Genomic DNA, 18,556 nt, shown 5'->3' with positions numbered 1-18,556 from the left:
TTGCATTACTATTACACACAGCCAACAGACACCAGACACCAAGAACATCATCCGCAACTGCACGGACGGTACACGGGAAACTACACATCACATCCGGTGGGCTCTTGGCCTGCTGAACCGCTGGACCGCTGGACTAAACTGTGCTGGGTGAGACTCAAATCACCACCACGCCACGCCACACGCTGCAGCCAACACAACGCAGGACTGACCGCGGTCTTTTTTCTCTTTTGCCTCGTCTTCCCGGCCCTGTCTTGGCTGAGGCTTCTGCTTCTCTCAATCTCTCAAGGGATAGACATTACAAGGGCTGTCACCACCACCTACCGACAACAAGATAAGCAGGTGAATGAGCCATGAGTCGACAAGTCGACAGGTGCAAGCAGGCCTGCGCTGCGTTGCGCTTGTGGCCACGCGCTTGAGACACCCGACCCAAAGGCCGTTAAGAAACAAAGCCGGCCTGGCCTGGCCAGGATCGCTGGGTGAATGTGAATCCTGCTCTTCACGTCGGGAAACGAGACGACGGCTAGGGCATGGGGGCCTGTCGAAAGAAAGCCTGTCGAAACCGCCGGCAAATGGCATCCATTCTATTCTAGCCTAGGACGGTGCCAGAGATACAATACAATGCAGTCAGTCAACCACTTGGACAGCCACTCCCATGGTTGACTACCCAATGAGGCAAATGTCCATGTTGCAACGCCGTCCTTTTACAGTACCTTCTGTACACAACCACATGTCGGACGGCCATGTCCAAATATATGTACATGTAATGTTGTAACCATGCCATGTACAGACTCTCAGAACAAAGCTTGCCCACAGCGTCTGGTCTTCTAGACCACATCCGCCCGCTGTGCCCGTTGGCCAGGCATTGTCGAAATCCGTACAACTACAACTCTACAATCCCACGCCCGCCCAGCCGCTATTCGGCCACCACGGCATGGCAAGCTGCCGTCCGAGCAACCCATGAAACTTATACTTATCCTTGAGACCTTCCCTTGGCTACCCAGAAGAAACATTGCGGGACAGTGAGAAAAATATCACTAAACAAAAGACAAAAGAAAAAAGAACCTCCCCAGCGCAAGTTGCGCTGCAACTCTACCCGCTGGCAACACTGCCGTTGTATTCAGATGGTGCAGGGCTAGCTGGGCCAAAGTCCAGGCGGCCTCTACCCACCTCCGCCCCGGCCCATGACAACAGCTCGGGCCAACGTCTCGAGCCCGAAACAACAAAAGACCACGCAATGCCTGGCTATCACGTCCAAGTATGGACATCCGCCGCACTGCTACCTGCATTTACTCGGATGCTCATCCGCCTGGTAGCAGGCATCTGCCACTTGGATATCGTCCAGTCTCGTTACTGCTTGTTGGCCCTGGCCCTGCCCCCCGCTCACCATCACGCCCAGCCAACTTGCCGGCCGAGAGAACAAAAAGCAAGTTAAGGGCAGCCTAAAAACAACCCAAGACATCCGCATACTCTCCTCTCGTCTTCTCACATCACATCACATCGCACAGCACAGCACAGCACGGCAAGCTGCCTGCCTACCTGCATGTATATATGCATGATACACATGTCCCTGTGGGTACAGCTAACTATACTTTATATATGTAACTACGTCCTGTAGTTAGTGTGGTTAGTTAGTTAGCTACAACTATCTTGGTTCCTTGGGCCGATGCAACCACAGACACGGCCTGCAAAAGCGGCAACTCGAACATCACACATCACATCGCAACGCAACGCATTGCATCACATCTCATCTCGTCTCGCTCTTTCCTGTCTGGCGTCCCTTTTCTTCTCTTCTCTCATCTTCTCTCCAATTCTCTTGTTGTCTCTCCATCTGTTCTGGACCGGCTAGCGCACCGTCACCAGACAGCCAGCCAGACAGCTAGCCAGACAGATAGCTAGGGCCAGGCAGGCTGTCCGACAGTCTGCACATGATACGATATGTTCTTTGCACATAATGTGTCTATTCCTACCTTGGCCTTGAGCCCGACACAAGCGAAAACTGCACAGTTGATGTTAGCGTCTTAGTTAGTTCCGAAGCCAATCACATTGCAGAGAGACATAGTGCTTGTCATCGGGGGGATGTGGGGGGGGGGCAACATAGCAAGCATGCCCAGTGAGGACGAGATGAACACATGCAACATGCATGCTCACATACACACGAGGACCCAAATGCAGATGTGCATGCTACTTTACTGTCAGCATCAGGGTCACCTAATCTCGTAACCCTGACCAACAGCACTCCACTCAGTTCTCTAGTGTTGTGTTTTTTTGCAGCAAGGTCCGGCATGTATGTATGTATGTTTGTATAGACATGTGTCTCTTAGCCCTGCCTAAGTCAATCAGAGAGAGACCCGAGGACCCAAGCACATTCAATTGCAGTATTGGGATCCAGGTGCTCGTGCCTGTGGCTGTACTTGTACTTGAACTTGCATATGTACATACATGACATGCCTACAAACACGGCCATGGCTGGCTCCCTTGCGCGATCCATCGACCGAGAAAATAGGTCGATCAGGACTGTTGCGAAAGGGATGAGTAACACCATCCCGTCGATTTACGCTCAAACTCGGGCGAGACACATGCATGCAAGTGTACTCATAACTATAACTAACTATGTGACTAGCTAGATAAGGTAACCAGTTATGCATGTATTTACATACATATTATTCATGCCTTAGCCTGTACCCTCCTCGTTGCCAGCTTCGACCAACTCAACTGTTGGCGGCATGTGATTGTCACACCTAAATGGCCGAGTCCGTGAGACAGTCGCACTGTCGTATTGCGTTGTTTGTGCAGGCTGCGGAATTGATCGGTTCCGCCATGCTATGCTTGGACTGATCAGTCTTTAGGGCCGGCATAAGCACAGCACGCAGCTGCACAAGTATCTTTACATGCAGTTGTTTTTTTGTACACAGCCAGCTAGCTAGCCTTATCGGGACGATTTGTTTGATTTTGAGGCAGTGTTGACTGGCCTCTTGCTCTTAGGAACGAAGCCTTGCGCAGATATCCTAAGCACTAGGGTTAAGGGTTACCCAAGCACGATGGCCCATGAAACTTGTCACAGTGCATATAGTACACACACTGTCCTCCAACGCTGCCGCATTATCAGCTTGACTTGTCGGCCTTTGTCAGTGCATAGTTACAAGGTACAGCCCCCTCCCTCCCTCCTCTCCTCTTCCCTCCCTGCCAGACTGGGAAGCTCTCCGTGCTGTGTCAGGAGGCCTCTAAGAACACGGCTCATACGGTTCAGTTCACGCGGCTCATAACGTCAGAGCATCCACGCCTGGAAACTGGACATACGAAGCGAAAGATGGAAAGCGATGAGGAAGCCTCCCTCCCACAAGGACAAAGACAAGTACAAGTACAACTACAAATAGACACATAGACCTCGTCTGCGAGCAGCTTGTACCTGTACAACCAATCTATTCCCCCCTCCCCCCGCCTTCTAGCTAGCTGGGCCTCCGGCGCTTATTCATTGCAGCTCCCAATGGCGGGCCACCGGCGGGGCTGAGGAAGCGCTTGTAGAAGTATTCTTGTACTTGTAGTGCAACAGGCGCCGGAGATCAGCCTGCAATGGTTTCCTTTCCGTTTCAACGCCACAATTTGTGAACAAGAAACGAAGAAACGATAAACGCCGAGCCCTCAGAGCTGCCTCTTGGCTGTTAGATATTAACCGACCCTGTCTCTGCTTTCCCGGGCTGACCATCTTGTTTCTCTTCTTTCTTTTCCCTTTGTACCCGTCTGCCCACTGTTCTTCCGGCCACATTGCCACCGCTGCTGTCCGACTAGCCACACATCTTGCGACATACAAGCAGTACTCTACATACGGACACCAACATACATGCCCTAGACGCGAGCTAGACAAGAACTACCAGCATCAACAAGTCGCGCTTCTTCCTCTCCTACGCCTGTTTTCTTTGGTAAAAAGCCACCGACCAGCCGCTGTCCCAACGCGCCTCCTAACACACCGCTAGTAACTGGAACGACCAGCACAGAAGAGGCATCGCTAGAGTCGTCTGCACTGTTCGCTGTAAACATGGCTGCTAGTCGTAATGTAAGCAGCCAGGCCGGCCGGTTGCCTTTGTCCTGCCTTCTCGATCGTGCTTGCATGTGCTCTCCCAGACTTGGCCCTTGCTAACTGCCAACCTCTGCGTGCGTGCCTTTTCATGTACAGGACCCAAAGCTGCTGTATGCCATCAATGGCGTCAAAGCTTACCACGTTGCCCACGGCAAAGAGAAATGTCTAACACAGGCTGGCCCCCAGACGCTGTCACTATTAATGGTCCCGACTGCGCCTCCGTACGATAGCCGCCCGGGAGCCAAGACACAAGAAGAAGACTTTTATCTGCATCTGCATCTACCGCCCGAGCTCGATCTTCCCTTGCCGGCAACCACACAGATTTACCACCAGCCGCCCACTAGCTACCTCATTCCTCGCTGGGACCTGGGCCCTGACAGTGGCGCCTTTACGCGCATAGAGTTCCCCTCGCCCGGGTCTCGCCCAGGTCTGCAGGAGGACGTCGATACTTTCGAGACTATACTGGCACAATGCACAGCGTTTTTGGAGCGCGCGCCCCCACCGAAACCTGCAGTTACGGAGGCTTTCCGCTCAGAAAAGGCGCGAGAAGCCGCCGGTGCTTCTCTAAATTACACACCATCGAAATCTCAGGAGACGCTTCCACCTTACAACCCTGCCCAATTTGCGCCTGGCCAGGCGTACGCGCCCGGAAGCCACAGCTCCGGACCAACCGGCCGTATCGTGCTTATAGACGAAGAGGATGGAAGCGTTGTCGGAGAGATCGGGGAAGGATATGTCGTCGAAGACAGCAAGATTAAGCATGGCTCCAAAGGTAAGCTTCAACTCTATTGGCCGTAAGCCTCTGGTGGTAAGCTAACCACGCCGTATGCGGCTGTAGAACCCGTTGAAATCTCATTCCCGTCACAGGGTAGCCACTCTATTTCTGTTGCTCCTTCAGCGTTGTCTTACACTGAGCCTGATCTGCATCCTTCTTACAAGAATTCGACCATTGTCGATGGCGCCAAAATGGCGTCTCGATTAGTGGTGACCACTTCGGATTTTATCACACGCACCATGCAGACCCAGGCAGACTCATACGTCCAAAGAACCGAGGCCACCACTGCTCCCGTCTCCTTTGAGCCGTCCACACACGACCGTGTACGCAAAATCAACAGTCTTTCTTCCAAGGCTGCGCAGGTGTCATCGACCACAGTCGGCCACATTGGGAAGATGGCCCAGAGCTTTGGCACCAATCTTGGCCGTAAGAAGGACGGATCAGGGCGTGGGTATGATGCCAATGGAAACGTCATTGATTCCTATAAGCCTGGTATCTTCAACAAGTCCCTGATGGCTTTCAACACGGTAGCCGACGGCATTGACTACGCGGCAAAGAACCTGCTTGTGGGCACGTCGTCCAGTGTGACGACCGTGGTTGACCATCGCTGGGGCGCCGAGGCCGGCGATCTCTCGCGCAATGTCGGCTCGGGCTTTAAGAACGTGGCTCTGGTGTACATTGATGTTACTGGCGTGTCACGCAAGGCCATCCTGAAGAAGGTAGCCAAGGGTATGATTGTTGGCAAGGTGTCTAAGGGCGGCGGCAACATTGTTGTGGGCGGCGATGACGGCAACCTGCTGGTGCCCGAAAACCCCAAGCCCGCTTACAATGGCAGCAGTAGGACGAGCAGTGCGAGCTCGGGCCTGGGAAAGAAGAGATAGCTAGTGAGAGAAGATTGGAGGCGTTGGTGGAACCCAGTGGCAATGAATAGTTATGTAGTTAGAGTTCCGCAACTAGTTAATGACAAACCCTACCGAGAGCAAGCCGTAACCCTAGCGCACTTAGTCATCTGGAGCTGTGATGTCACAAAAACGGTGGAATAAACAAAGCCGCCGTGGTACCAAGACAACGACCACGGCCGCCACTCTCGACATCGCCTCGCGCCTCTCCTCATTGTGCTTCGCCGACGTTGATGGCGCAGAAACGCCTTGCCGTCTTTCATGTGCCTGTGTCGTCTGGAACTGTGCGGTTGTATTATTCTGTGGATTCGCAGACGCAAAGCGAGCCACCAGCTTGAGCCGACTCACAAGCGCCGATTCCCTCTTGCCAGCAGCCTATGCTCCACGAAATTCTTCTCTCGCTGGCGGGAAACCCGTCGCCGCTGCTGACCCTGTCCAATGCGGCCGCCACCGCCGACGCGGCCGCCGACAAGCTCGCCGACGCGGCCGCCATCACGCCGCCCGAGCGGCAGCTGATGGCCAACTGTGCGCAGCTCAGCGAGCTCAACACCAAGCTGCAGAGCTACTCGAGCCAGATCCGCTCCAGCCACCCGTCGATGATATGCCGCGCGGCGGCCACGGCCATTGAGACGGAGCACCTGCAGGCCTTTCAGCAGCGCATCCTGGCCGTGGAGCAGCGCATCCTGGCGCGAGACTCGTCGCTTGTCGGCGCCTACAAGGCTGTGCCGCTGACGGCCGTAGTCGGCGAGTTTGCCGACTGGACGCGCCGCCTGCACTGGCTGTGGGAGATTGTGCAGTTTATCTTGCGCGTCGACGAGGGCCGGCCGTGTGCTGGCGCGCGCCTGATTGATCGCCTGCGCAGGGAGATGCAGACGGGATACGAGGATATCGAGGCTACGGCTGTGAGCCTGGTCCAGGCGGCTGAGATGGCCTGGCTGAAGCAGGCGGCTGCTTGGATCTTGTACGGACGACTGCCAGGCTCTGGCGTCACTGACTTCTTCATCCAGAAGACGCCCGCAGAGGTCAGTTCCCCTTGGTCGAGTTGCGGCATTCTATGCCTTGTGTTCATGCACTATGACCTATTCTAACGTGTTTGTGACTATAGGAATTCGCCTTGGCCCCAGACCTGCTCCCAAGCTTCGTTACGTCTGCTGCCGCCTCGTCGATGCTCTTTGTCGGCCGAGCCCTCAACCACCCCAAGGTACGCGCTGCGATAGAATCTGGCCCTGCCGGGAGACAGCTGCTATCAATCCAACTAGGCGAGCTCTCGAAGCTGTCGCACCCCATCAACAAGGAGCATTTCAGCCGCACGATCAACTGCGTCCGCGTGGCGCTGTCCAAAAAGGTTCTGCAGAAGCTGCTTCCCCTGGAACAAGTGTGCTCGACACTGACGCTTCTCCGCGAGTTCTTCCTGCTTGGCCGCGGAGAGTTTGCCATGACGCTTACGCACGAGGCCGATGAAAAGAACCGCAGCCGCTGGCGGCGAGCTGATAATCTCGCCTACGAAAAACGTGATACCCTCGGCAATGTCATCGTCAAGCAGGGCGAGGTTACGCGCGTGCTTGCGAGGGTTTGGGCTACCCTGGGCTCGATGCAGGGACTCCACGCCGACGAGGACGAGGCCTTGGAGCTAGCGCGGGACCTCATCCGGCTTGAGCTGACAAAGTCCAAGCCGCAGACGCCACTGCGGCTTGCCGCTAGGGCATCGTCTAAGTCTACTAGCACTACCATTGTCGACACGCCATTTAGAAATCTGCTTTTTGCCGTGCCAACTGTGCTCACAATCCCGGACATTCCATCGCCATTGGACATGTTCCTGACCAAGTCAGACCTGCAAGTATATTCCGCCATCAACTCATATCTGCTGTCCATCAAGCGCGCCCATCTCAGACTCACCGACCTATGGAAGGCTACTCCTCTGCGCCGACATCACCCCGCACCGCCTGGTCCGCCCGGGGGCAGCTCTGGCTATGGCAGCGTCCAGGTGAAACTCTTGCGCCAGCGGCAGCAAACGCGTTCCTTGGCAATGCGGAGCGCCTGGGTCACATGCAGCGCAGCAGTCTTCTTTCTCTCCGAGACAGAGGCATATCTACAATCTGAAATCGTCGCGGGCCTGTGGGAGAACTTTCATTCGTGGCTGCTTTCCTCTGGCCAGGGATCCTCGCCTGCGGGAGGCGCAAGTATTCTGCACCGCCAGAGGTCACGCGAGGGCGTAGCCACGGGTCCGGGTCGCCTAGAGACAGAGGACGCAAGCGCCGACCAAGACCTGTTCCTCGATGTCGACGATACACCCGAGGTCTCGCCGCCCCACGGCCCAAGCCTCCGCAGCGACGCCGAAAGCCAGCGCCCCGCCTCCCGCCCGCCGTCCCGGCGCAGCAGTCAGCGCTACGCCGGCAGCGCGCTCGACCCGCAGTCCATCTCGGTCGCGCACCGCGTCTACCTGCGCACGCTGACCAAGTCGCTCTTCCTGACGCAGGCCAGCTTCACCGACGCGCTGTACAGCCTGCTTGTCAGCGCCGACCAGTTGGTCGCCGTGATCCACAGCCTGCAGGCCGTCTGGGCCGCCATGGACCTCGAGGAGGACGCGGGCGTCGTCGATGCCTTTGTCGACCTGGCGACCGACGAGCAGCACACGCGCGCCAGCTTGCGTGCCATCGAGGAGGCGGTGCGCTGCACGACGCGCGATGTCGTTGCGGCGCTGCGCGCGCTCGAGGCTGATGCGTCGTTCATGGCCGACCTGGAGGATGAGGCGGCCCCGCCTACGGCCAAGGCGTCGGCGGCGGCGGGCGACGGAGATGAGGATGGCGCTGTGGTTGAGGAGTCGGAGTATGTGCCTGTGCGCGTCGGTGGGATTAGTCATCTGCTGATGAAGCTGGACTTTGGCACGTGGTTTGGCGGGGGCGCGGGAGACGGCGAGGCGGAGGGGATGGAGCAGCAGCAGGGCATGTATTGAGGGTGAGTCTGGGGGGCAGGGCGCTTTACTACTTCTACGGGACGGGAAAGGGAGTGAATGGAGTCTACGGAGGTTTAGGGCTAGGATTGAAAGAGTGATGGTAGATTACATTCTGCATGGTTTATTGGTAGCTCGAGACTGAGGAAACAAGGAACTGGATCGTATGGAGAGAGAGAGAGAGAGAGACCAACTCTGTGGAATAAAGGTGAGAACAAGATGACAAAAAAAAGAGAAATCCCCCAAGACACAGAAGATGCTGGACAAAGTTGACATGCAACAACATGTAAAAGACAAAGGAAAGAAAGTGAATGACGTAGTTAATCACTGTTTTTTTTTTATAGATTCCTTCTTCTACTTCACAAGGAGAAGAATACAGACAAAAAGAAAGTCTTTTTTTCTGACGAGAAAAAAAAAAGAAAAGACGACACAAAAAGAATAGAATACTATTAAGCACCCATAATCTAGAACAGATGATGCTGGCAGCCGGAAACACGGCGAAGCGAGGGACGAGGAGACGACATAGGAGAAGACGAATGAAAAGAAGAAAAAAAAAATAGGACGTCTGTGTGTGTGCAAGAAGGCCTGGTGTACAAGGCCATGTGAAAATAAGCGAGGAAACCCTCCTCCTAAAAACAAAAAAGAAAAGTGCAGGTGTTGGATGTAAGTGGTATCAGGAATGGCGAGAATCAAGAAAGAAAAAAATATGCCAAAATGCCAAAATGCAGTGCTATGCAAGCGAGACAAATGCAAAATGTGAGAGAAAAAAGAAAAAAAAAAACAAAGAATGACAGTGATTAGTACGGCGTCGCCGGCGCCAAGTGGCTCATGAAGCGCAGCGGACTGGACGCTTTCGAGGCCGACGAGCGCCGGCGAAAGGGCGCGCGCAGGTGTAAATGCGACAAGACTTTTTTGTACGGCTGGAGCCGGGGTGGGCGGGCAGCGGCAGCGGCGGGCGAGGCAATCTGCCAGTGGTCGAGGTTGCTCGCTGCGGCCGTGGGCTGCGAGGTGACGGACTGGGCGCGGGCTTTTCCAGCGGCGAGCGAGAGCGGCGACGACGGGTTGAGCAGTAGCATCGACATGCGGTGCCGCGGCTTCTTGGCGGGCTGCTGCTGCCACTTGGAGCGGATGCAGTCATCGACTAGCGATACGAGAGCAGTGGCCACGATGACGTCGGCGTGGTCTGTCAGCTCGTTTAGAATCGACTTGTCGCTGATCCACATGTGGCACGGGGGGACCCAGCCGTTGGCGTCTTCGTCAGCCGTCACTTGATTGGGCGAGCGCGTCTCAGGGACAAGATGCGCCAGCGGAACGGGGTCAGCGTTGCGGTACAGGTGGAAGGAAACGACGCCGGGCATGTTTTGTTCGTCGGTCACACGGTGCCAGGAATAATGGTTGCCCCACCAGTCAAAGTCGTAGTGGAAGAAGCTCCGCGAGCTCTGTCTGGTGACGTCCACCCGGGCATAGTTTGAGAACTCGAGCTTGACGGTGTCGGTAGCCAGCGGCCGCTGTGGCCGGGCAGAAACGGAAGACGCAGCAGAAGAGAGCTCTGATAATGAGGACGTCGTAGAGCTGCCACTGCTGCTGCTACTGCTCTGGTGACTATTGCTAGCCTGACTGTCCCTGCTGCCAGCAGTCCCGCAACACAATGGCACGTGGGCCTGACCAATGGCGGGCTGGTGGCCATCGGCAGCCTGAGACTGGTGGCTCCGGCGCAGGGAAAAGTTCTTGCGCAAGACACTGGACACGGACAGTTTCGTCTCGTTGGTGGGCCTCTTGAGATAGTGGCGCTTGATGCTGCACACCTCGCGGCCCGAATCTCTGCAGTAGCGGCGGAGCGAAAAGTCACGGCGCGCAAGGTCATACATGCGCAGGTGAAACAGCTGCATGGAGATGCGGCGGTTGCGGTAGGTGGCATCGGTGGTCACACGGAGATTCATGTTGCCGTCGTCGGTGAAGTCATCGTGGCAGATGTGGAGGCGGTTCATGGACGGGAAGAGCCGGGCAAAGTCGGCGGGATTTGACGGGCGCACCGTGTGGTCGACAACGTCGTGCGTGTAGGGGTGCAGCTGCGGGATCTCGTAGTTTGGGTCGGGATTAGCATCCCGGGCGTAGGCAGTGTGATCGTTGCAGTCGTCGTCCAGGCTGGAGGCGACAGTGGAGGCAAAGGTCTCTGTCGATGAGCGCGAGCACAGGGTGGTGGACGGCCCCACGTTTTCGGGGCGCGGGCGATGGGCAGAGACCGCCGACGAGCGACCCGAGTCGGAGCCGGAGCCGGAGTCGTAGACGGACGAGTTGTCCGAGTCGTGGCGGGAAGCAAAGTCCCACGATTGCGAGGGTAATGATAGCGGAGACATGGCGGGCGGCGGCGCAATAAGAAGCGGGCGAGCAGGACAGAAGCAGAAACAGGAGCCCGAGCGGCGATGACAAGATATTAAACTAAGAATAAAGATAAAACGCGGCGGCTTCTAATGGGCACAAGAAGAGAGAGACAAAAAAGCATGATCGCCAGACTTTGCCAAAAGAAAAAAGAAGGTGAAGACTTTTCTTGCAGCCGCCAGGCAGGAAGGCGAGAAAAGTTATACCCGACGGGCTGGAGAGTTTCGGAAGGTGTGGCTCAGGCAGCTTCTCTTTTTGGACTTGTTTCTTTCCCTCTCGCCCTCCTTCCCGCAACGACCTTTCCTGCCTTGTTTGGCTGGGGCTCCTGCCCAATGATGGAATGACGTTGAAAACGAAACCCGGTCAGGACGTACAAGTAACTATGTACACAACCACATTAACTGGCTGTATTATATCAGATCAGACATTGCACACGCAGGCCGCTCGCTGGAAGCCTGGTGGAAGAAAGCTATGGCCAAGCTATCACCTAGCTCATCCAAGCTTAACCAAGCTCGCACTCGCACGCTCAGTCTTAGGGCCGCAGACTGAGATCAACCCGCCAATCATGTCTCACCCGCTGCAAGGCCGCTTCCAGAATCGCTAAATTCAGTTAAATGTCGAGCCTCCACGCTCCAAGGGCTCAGCCGCCCAGTGCTGGCCAGCCCAGCAGGTCGGCGGGCGGCCGCTCAGCCCGGGGAAGCCCTCCTTCCAGCTTCTCAGCCTGAGGCGGCGGCCTGATGTCCAGCAGCCCCATGGCGCCAGAGCCAGAGCCAGAGCCAGAGCCAGAGCCAGAGCCCAAACTGCTCCTATAACAACAACCAGGCCCCAGAAATGCGTTTCGCTCTGTCCACATTCCTCTGCCTCGAGCTGCCAACCAGAACCACGGCCCTCCGCTCTCTGCAAACTGGCCCCAAGTACGTGTTGTCGTGGTTGGGCTTCGCTACATACATACATTGCACGTTTGCAACTCAGAATACAGCTATGCATGCCGGTCTCGATTGCTGTAGGTAGCCGGTACCAGGGATGCTATGGAACTATGGCTGCCAGCCAGAGTACCCGGTACAAGGCGCCCTTGAACAATGCTCCATGCATCTGGATCCGGGCTTTGGTTGGGCTTTTGTCTCCACAGCCAGCTACCATAAAAGGAAGGAAGGTAAGGTGCCTTGGAAGCTACCCAGAGTTATTGCCATTTCCATTGCCAGGACAGCCCGCATGCCCGCCCGCTCTTTCTCTTTTGCGTTTCGTGTCTTTGCTGGCAGCCAATGAACAATAAAAAAACACAAAAAGAAAAAAAGAAAGAGCCTCCCTCCTTCCTCCCCCAGGTATAAGGAATGCAATCCCTGCTGCAGACTTCTGCAACAACCAAAACACAAAAAAGCTGGACCGACTTTCTATATCCAGCAGCTGCCCTTCTTGTCAGCTGTGATGTGATGTGATGCCTAAGGCAACGAGACTCGGCAGCTTATGCTGCTCCTTCTTATAGTTGGAGGCACCTGCCTTGCAGGTTGAGGTTGAGCTGGTGATGCATGGAAGTGCTTGTCCTGCAGGTCGCGAGCAGGTGTCCCGATTTGCGGTAAATAGCTACAGACAAAAAAAAAAGGACAGGCATGGCTGGCTAGTCTCGTGCTTGCTGACTTGTCTTGAGTTGTCGTCGTGGCCTGTCGTTGTCGTGTCGGGTCCGTGTCTCCAACCCCGGGCAGCTCTGTATGTTTTTTCTTTTTTTTCGTTGTTGTCAACGTGCAAGAAGGAACGGCGCTAAGCTCGCTTCTGGGACTAGCGCTCCTGCTCTTCTGGCTCTACAAGCATGTCAACCGGGCTCATTGTTTCCATTGTCTGCTTCTTCTCCGAGCCGATGCTTGGAACAAGAGGACCCTATATTGACCTCGCTACATATTAACAAGCCACATATTGACACACAAGGCCCTCTAGAAAAAAAAAATGAAGACGAACAATGACAAAAAAAAAACGGTCAACACATGCTTGCGCACCGCACACTTCACAAGGACCTCCCCCTCGCTTATGTAAGAATGCAGGTGTAGGTAGCTAGCTCGCTGTGCTGCTGCAGTAGTTGCCAACAAAGCACAACTCAACTAGCTTGGTTCCTGCCCATTTCATGGCATTCTCGTGACCTACATACATGCATACATTGCAAGTACATGAAGACGAAAAAAAAAGTCTTGTGGAGCCGCAGCCAACAAGAAATCTGTCTTTCTTGTTCTCGTTCATTTGTGGAGAACTCCCCTCCCCCGCTCACCTTTCCCCCCGCAAAACCCTTCACGTAACCCTTGTGCTACCCCAGCTCAACCTCCCCCTCCCCACCCGCTTCCGGCGATGCTGACATGAGATTTGTCTCTCCCAGCTCACCTCACAATAGAAACAAAGCCACAAGCCGCGCCATTCCACCTATGCACTTGCCTGTGTTCCAAGTATAACGCGGGCTGATGCCTGGGGGGGCTGTGTGCATAATAAAAGTAAAAGTACGAGTAAAAAGTACAACCATGCTCCTCTTTCCTCTCCTCTCACTACGTCAACATACGAAAGAAAAAAGGCCCCATGGAGACACGCCGCCCGCAAACAGCGGTATGTCGACAGCTGTTTCAACAGGAAAAAAACTGCTGCTGCCCGCCTCGAACAACATGGCACGTCACGCGTTGGAATCTCCGCATATTATGTAAGCATGCATGTCGTGATGTCCCCAAAGTATAACTCATAGAACATGGAACAGTTGCGTGTGTCGAGTGTGGTGGTTCCAGGCAAATAGGCAATCAAACAACCAATTGTTAAAAAAAGAAACTAAAACTATGACGAATCAAGACAGACAGAAAACACACAAGAGCCATATACAAATAGACGTGCACATAGACACGAGACCGAGGAGAGCTTGAACACGGGGCCAAAGCTGGGGCTGTTGTAGATGTCAGAGAGTCCAGCCACCATCAGCCCACCCGCTTGGCCCTCCTCTCCAGAGCTTCCGAGAAATACCGTCATCCTCCCCCATTCCTCTCTGTCCCGGTACACGTCACGTCAGGTCACGTCATGCCATATTACTTCGCACCGCTCCAGCCAACCCACGTCCGCGGCATGACGCGCCAGATCTTGACTTCGCCACTGCGCAAATCGTCCAGCTTGAAGCTTTCCATTTTGACCTTTTTGCTTTCGCGGCCCTGCTCCCACGCCCGCACCTTCTTCTTGGTGCCGTCCCACTCGGCTACGACGGCCACGTGATCTGGCTTGCCGACTTCCATCGAGTACTTGGCGTGCATCGGGCCGTGCTTGCCTTGGAACCGGGCATTGCGGAAGGAGATAATGTCACCAGGCCGGATCTGGTCGTTTTGTTGTGTCGACGCGTTGGCCATGTTGGCATACACCAATGCACCGTAGGAGCGCGTGCCGATAGGCCCAAGCACGTCGTTGAAGGGCCGGAGAAGTTCCATGACCAGTTTCTGAGGCGTGCCGTCACCAACAACAGTGTCCTTCTTGTTACTGGCCCCCTCGAAAATTGCCTTTCCGTAGCGCTCGTAAGAGTCCTCGAGTTGATCCTGGCGAAGAGCACGCGGAGGGGGCTCATGGCGCTGCTCAATTGAAACATCCGACGTGTTGTATGGGTCATACTTGACTGTGAGGATGGTCTGCGAGTAGTCCTGGAAGAGAACATAAACCAGGCGAGTAATCACTGTTTTTGCACCCGAGTTAGTTGTAGTCTCGTGTTCACTCTCGACCAGGATATCCTTTCGGTTCTGGAAGACAGGCGGGACTTGTCCATCTTGCGCAAACCAAGTAGTGTGTGCACCAACATCAACGTCATTGGCAATGAACCCAGACTCCATCGACATGGATGGGCGGCCCACGTCAATAGAGCGACGAACGGGCACACGAACACCATCAAACGACTGCTTGGCCGATCTGGTCGGCATAGAAGGAGGCGGGGCTGAGGGAATAGGCGCGGCTCGAGGAGGAGGAGGAGAGACAGAAGAGGCTCCAAAGCTCCCTTCTTCTTCCTCAATCATAGGCTGGATGATAGCCTGTCGGCTAGTGTAACTGAAACTTTGACGCTGGGGTTTATACACATAGTCGTTATTTGCAGGCTCTGAATGCTGGACAGGAGGGGCGGCTGAAGGCGGCAGCGGAGGTGCAGCACGTGGGAAGTCAAGAGAGCGACGGCCATCATGAGCGGGAGTCGGACTAGAAGGGACTCGAGGAACTGCTCGAGGCATGGACATGGGAACTGGCGGCGGCGCGACAGCAGGACTCTCGGCTTCCATATTCACGTCCCGATGCAGCGCATCTTTGTGAGGGGCTGATGACGCAATATCCGTGTCATAATCCCCGTCATATTCGGTAACCTCTTCCTTGTCTTCTTCATCTCTGTTCATGACAGGCGGAAGACCTGGTGCTGCATTAGGAGGAGGAGGCGGGGGAGGCGCACGTGTTTGTGCGGGAAGGGCGGGAGCGGCTTCAGGGATGGGAGGCGGCGGCCTGCTGAGTCTCTTGTTCTGAGGTGGAGAAGGAGGGGCTTCCTGAATGGGAGAGGTCATGAGAGGGATAGGCGGTATGCGACTAGTATTTGTAGTGAGGGTAGGAGAAACAATGGGTGGCAGTGGCGGCGGAGATCTGGCGGCAGGACTGGAGGGGCCGCTCTGATGCGCAGCATGACTATGGCCATCGGTTTCCTCGTCATCAGAAGCAGACCCAGGGCTGGGTGAGAGGATTTCTGTTGTGGAGGTTGGGATATTCACTGGAGGAGGCGGAGGAGCCGCACGCGCTAGAACCAACATGTTAGATGTCCATTGTTTTATATATTAGCTTTACAAGGTGCACTCACTTTCAGGGACCGGAACTCTAGGAATCTTAGGCATTGAGGGAGCCACAGGAGGACTTCTCGGGGCGTCTGAAACGTGGTGTTAGCTTTTGTATGTCATTAATGGCTCATGAAGTTAGTGCTCACCTTGCGATAAAGGCGACTGGGGCTCTTTGGTTTCTGCTTCAGGTTGCTTCACCTCAACAGAAGATCTAGGAGAGGAAGCGGGGATCTGGGGAGCAGCAGAGGGGATCGGAGCAGCCTCTTCTTCAGCGCTTGGTTTCTGGGACATTCCAGGTAGGGCCATCATTCCGGGAATCGGGAAGGGCGCAGGAGCAGAGATGGAAGCCGGGGACGCAGGCTCATCATCGCGCTGCTGGTCGACCGATTTACGCTCTGTGGGAGCAGCAGGCTTCTTTTTGCGGATAGCAGGAGGTCCGCCCATGCCCATCATGGGGCCGCCAAACATACCGGCCATGCCCATACCAGGCATTCCCATGCCCCCACTAAGCTTTGCCATTCTAGCACGTAGTTCCTCCTTTCTTCTGACCTCGGGGTCGATGTCATCGTCTTCCTCTTCCTCTCCTTCCTCTTCTTCTTCCTGTTCATCTGCAGCTGCAGTAACTTGTTGCTTGGCAGGCTGTTCGCCAAGGGAGTCATCACGGTCAGCAAGGTCTTCGGGACCTTCGGTAGTTTCACCAGCACCGGATAGATCGGCCTCGTTGCCATCGCTGGCCTCAACGTTTCTAACAGCGCGGTTTCTGGGGGGCGACAGTGGTACGGCAGACTGAGAGTCATTTTCGACAGAGCCAGTCGCCTGTGCTTCGGTGGCCTCAGGCTTGCTGCCAGAAGCTTCGGGAGCAGTAGGCGGAAGGTCAAAACTTTCGGTGCGTTTCTTGACAGGCTTTTTCGGCTTTTCCTTCTTTGCGACAATGTCGGCATGGCGTTGGGCGGCTTCCAACTGTTGCTTTTGTAGTAGTGCCATGCGCTCCTTTAAACTCAAGGGCTTGGGCTGATCCTCGGCATCGGCATCATTGTTGGATTCAACCAGGAGACCTGCCTTGGCAGCAGCTTCCTTGATTTCAGCCTCCTGTTCTTTGACCTCTGGGTCCTCGTCACGACGGTATATCTTGGGCGTAGGGAAGTTGGTGCGAGCAGGAGCAACATAGGCGTCGCGGCTGGGGGGTGCGGCTACGAAGGGCTTCTTGATGTACTGGTTAGAGGGGCCGGGCTTGACAGGCACGACCGGGCCACCGCCGCCCTTGTTGAAGGCGGCAATTCTCTGAAGGAAAGCATTGTTGGTTGGCTTGCCCCCAACGGGAGGAGGGCCACTAGGCTTAGGTTGAGGAGGCGGCGGCGGCGGCTTGGATGCTGCGGGAGCTGCGGGAGCTGAAGTCGGGATAGAGTGCGGGGTAGGCAGCTCAGGAGCTTTGACGGGTTGAGGTGCGGGGGGTGCCACAGGAGATGGATGCGATTCAGCAATGGGAGAAGCTGGAGCCGTAGCTTGAACTGGAGCTGGAGCTGCAGCTGCAGCTGGAGGGGGAACAGTAGCGGGGGCCGGAGCAGAAATCGGCTCAGGAGCAGGAGCAGGAGCAGTGGCAACAGGAACAGGTGCAACCTCCTGCTTAGGTTCGGGCTCAGGTTCGAGGTTTGCGATGGGAGCAGCAGCGGCGGCGGCAGCGGCGGCAGAGCGGTCTGAGTCGGCCTGGTGGGGGCTCACGGCGGTGGCGGGATCAATGGAGTCCCGCTTCTTGCGCCTGGTGGGCCGCGGCGGCGCAGTCGGCTCAACCTTTTCGACAAAGTTGCGGGGAAAGATGCCCTCCTTCTTCGCACCGGATTCGTCAGCGTATTCTCCATAGTACCAATCATCGTCTTCCTCGGCGGTGACGGTGATGAACTGGCCCTCGGCGAACTTGAGGTCATCCTGATGCTCGGAGACGTATTCGAAGAGGGCCTTGACCCGAAACGGAACGGCAGCCATGGCTGTGACCGGGACCAGAGGGGCAGGCGTGGGAAGGTGAGGCAGCCGAAATGGGGATCTGGATGTTTAAGAAGCAGCTAAACTGGCAAGGCGGGCGGTGTCGGCGAGAGAATCGAGAATTAAGGGTGGGCGTGGAGGGAAGGGGTTCTGCGAGCGGGAATAGCAAGAGAAAGAGTAAGCAGGCAGGCAGGCACTGAGAAGGAGTGCGAGCAAGCACGAGCACAGGAAGACGTGGAAGCAAAAAAAAAGGTTTTAAAAAAACAGGAGCAAGCAGAGGCGCAGCTGATCAAGCCGCAGGCCACCAGTCAAGACAGCGCGGCCCAAAAGCGAGCACAAGCAAACGAAGCAGGAGACAGGCAGACAGGCAGACAGGTGATTGTGATTGTGTGTGATGGTCAGTGGCCAACGAAGCACGCTGGCTGGCTGACTGGCAGGCTGGCTGGTAGAAGACGGCCAGAGACAGCACAGGCAGACTCGGTCTCGGGCTGGGTCTCGGTCTCTGTCTCGGTGGCCGGCAGAGCAATCAGCAATCTCGCGGCAGCTGTCGACGGTCGACGACGTCCAAGGTTGGGCAAGAGGTGGGTGAAGAGGTGTTTATGGCTTCGGGACGTTCGGTTCGACTAGCGCATGGCAGAAAGGACGAAATGCATCAGAGACAGCGATGTGTATGGGATGGGGCAATGCAGACGAGAGCACAGG

General features: G+C 55.7%; 4 protein-coding genes across 4 annotated transcripts; 2 read left to right on the top strand and 2 right to left on the bottom strand.

The window, feature by feature from the left end:
* Window positions 1-4,033: 4,033 nt before the first annotated feature.
* Window positions 4,034-5,731, top strand: BROUX77_007513 (uncharacterized protein; the record flags this gene model as incomplete). The annotated part of the gene is made up of 3 exons (XM_073752616.1): window positions 4,034-4,051; window positions 4,172-4,847; window positions 4,914-5,731. The coding sequence occupies 3 exons, from the start codon at window positions 4,034-4,036 to the stop codon at window positions 5,729-5,731; spliced, it is 1,512 nt and encodes a 503-aa protein (XP_073601806.1).
* A 395-nt stretch (window positions 5,732-6,126) lies between these two features.
* Window positions 6,127-8,702, top strand: BROUX77_007512 (uncharacterized protein; the record flags this gene model as incomplete). Its single annotated transcript, XM_073752615.1, has 2 exons — window positions 6,127-6,771; window positions 6,855-8,702. The coding sequence occupies 2 exons, from the start codon at window positions 6,127-6,129 to the stop codon at window positions 8,700-8,702; spliced, it is 2,493 nt and encodes an 830-aa protein (XP_073601805.1).
* Window positions 8,703-9,496: 794 nt separating this feature from the next.
* Window positions 9,497-11,056, bottom strand: BROUX77_007511 (uncharacterized protein; the record flags this gene model as incomplete). The annotated part of the gene is made up of 1 exon (XM_073752614.1): window positions 9,497-11,056. The coding sequence occupies one exon, from the start codon at window positions 11,054-11,056 to the stop codon at window positions 9,497-9,499; it is 1,560 nt and encodes a 519-aa protein (XP_073601804.1).
* A 3,066-nt stretch (window positions 11,057-14,122) lies between these two features.
* BROUX77_007510 (uncharacterized protein) lies at window positions 14,123-17,857 on the bottom strand (the record flags this gene model as incomplete). The annotated part of the gene is made up of 3 exons (XM_073752613.1): window positions 14,123-15,840; window positions 15,901-15,966; window positions 16,024-17,857. The coding sequence occupies 3 exons, from the start codon at window positions 17,855-17,857 to the stop codon at window positions 14,123-14,125; spliced, it is 3,618 nt and encodes a 1,205-aa protein (XP_073601803.1).
* Window positions 17,858-18,556: the final 699 nt, after the last annotated feature.

Source organism: Berkeleyomyces rouxiae (assembly GCF_048999995.1).
Source record: "Berkeleyomyces rouxiae strain 22BRR77 chromosome Unknown BrBRR77_ptg000012l, whole genome shotgun sequence".
Taxonomy (NCBI): Eukaryota; Fungi; Ascomycota; class Sordariomycetes; order Microascales; family Ceratocystidaceae; genus Berkeleyomyces; species Berkeleyomyces rouxiae.
Note: the sequence above shows the minus strand (reverse complement) of the source record. Positions and strands in the feature narration are given on the sequence as shown.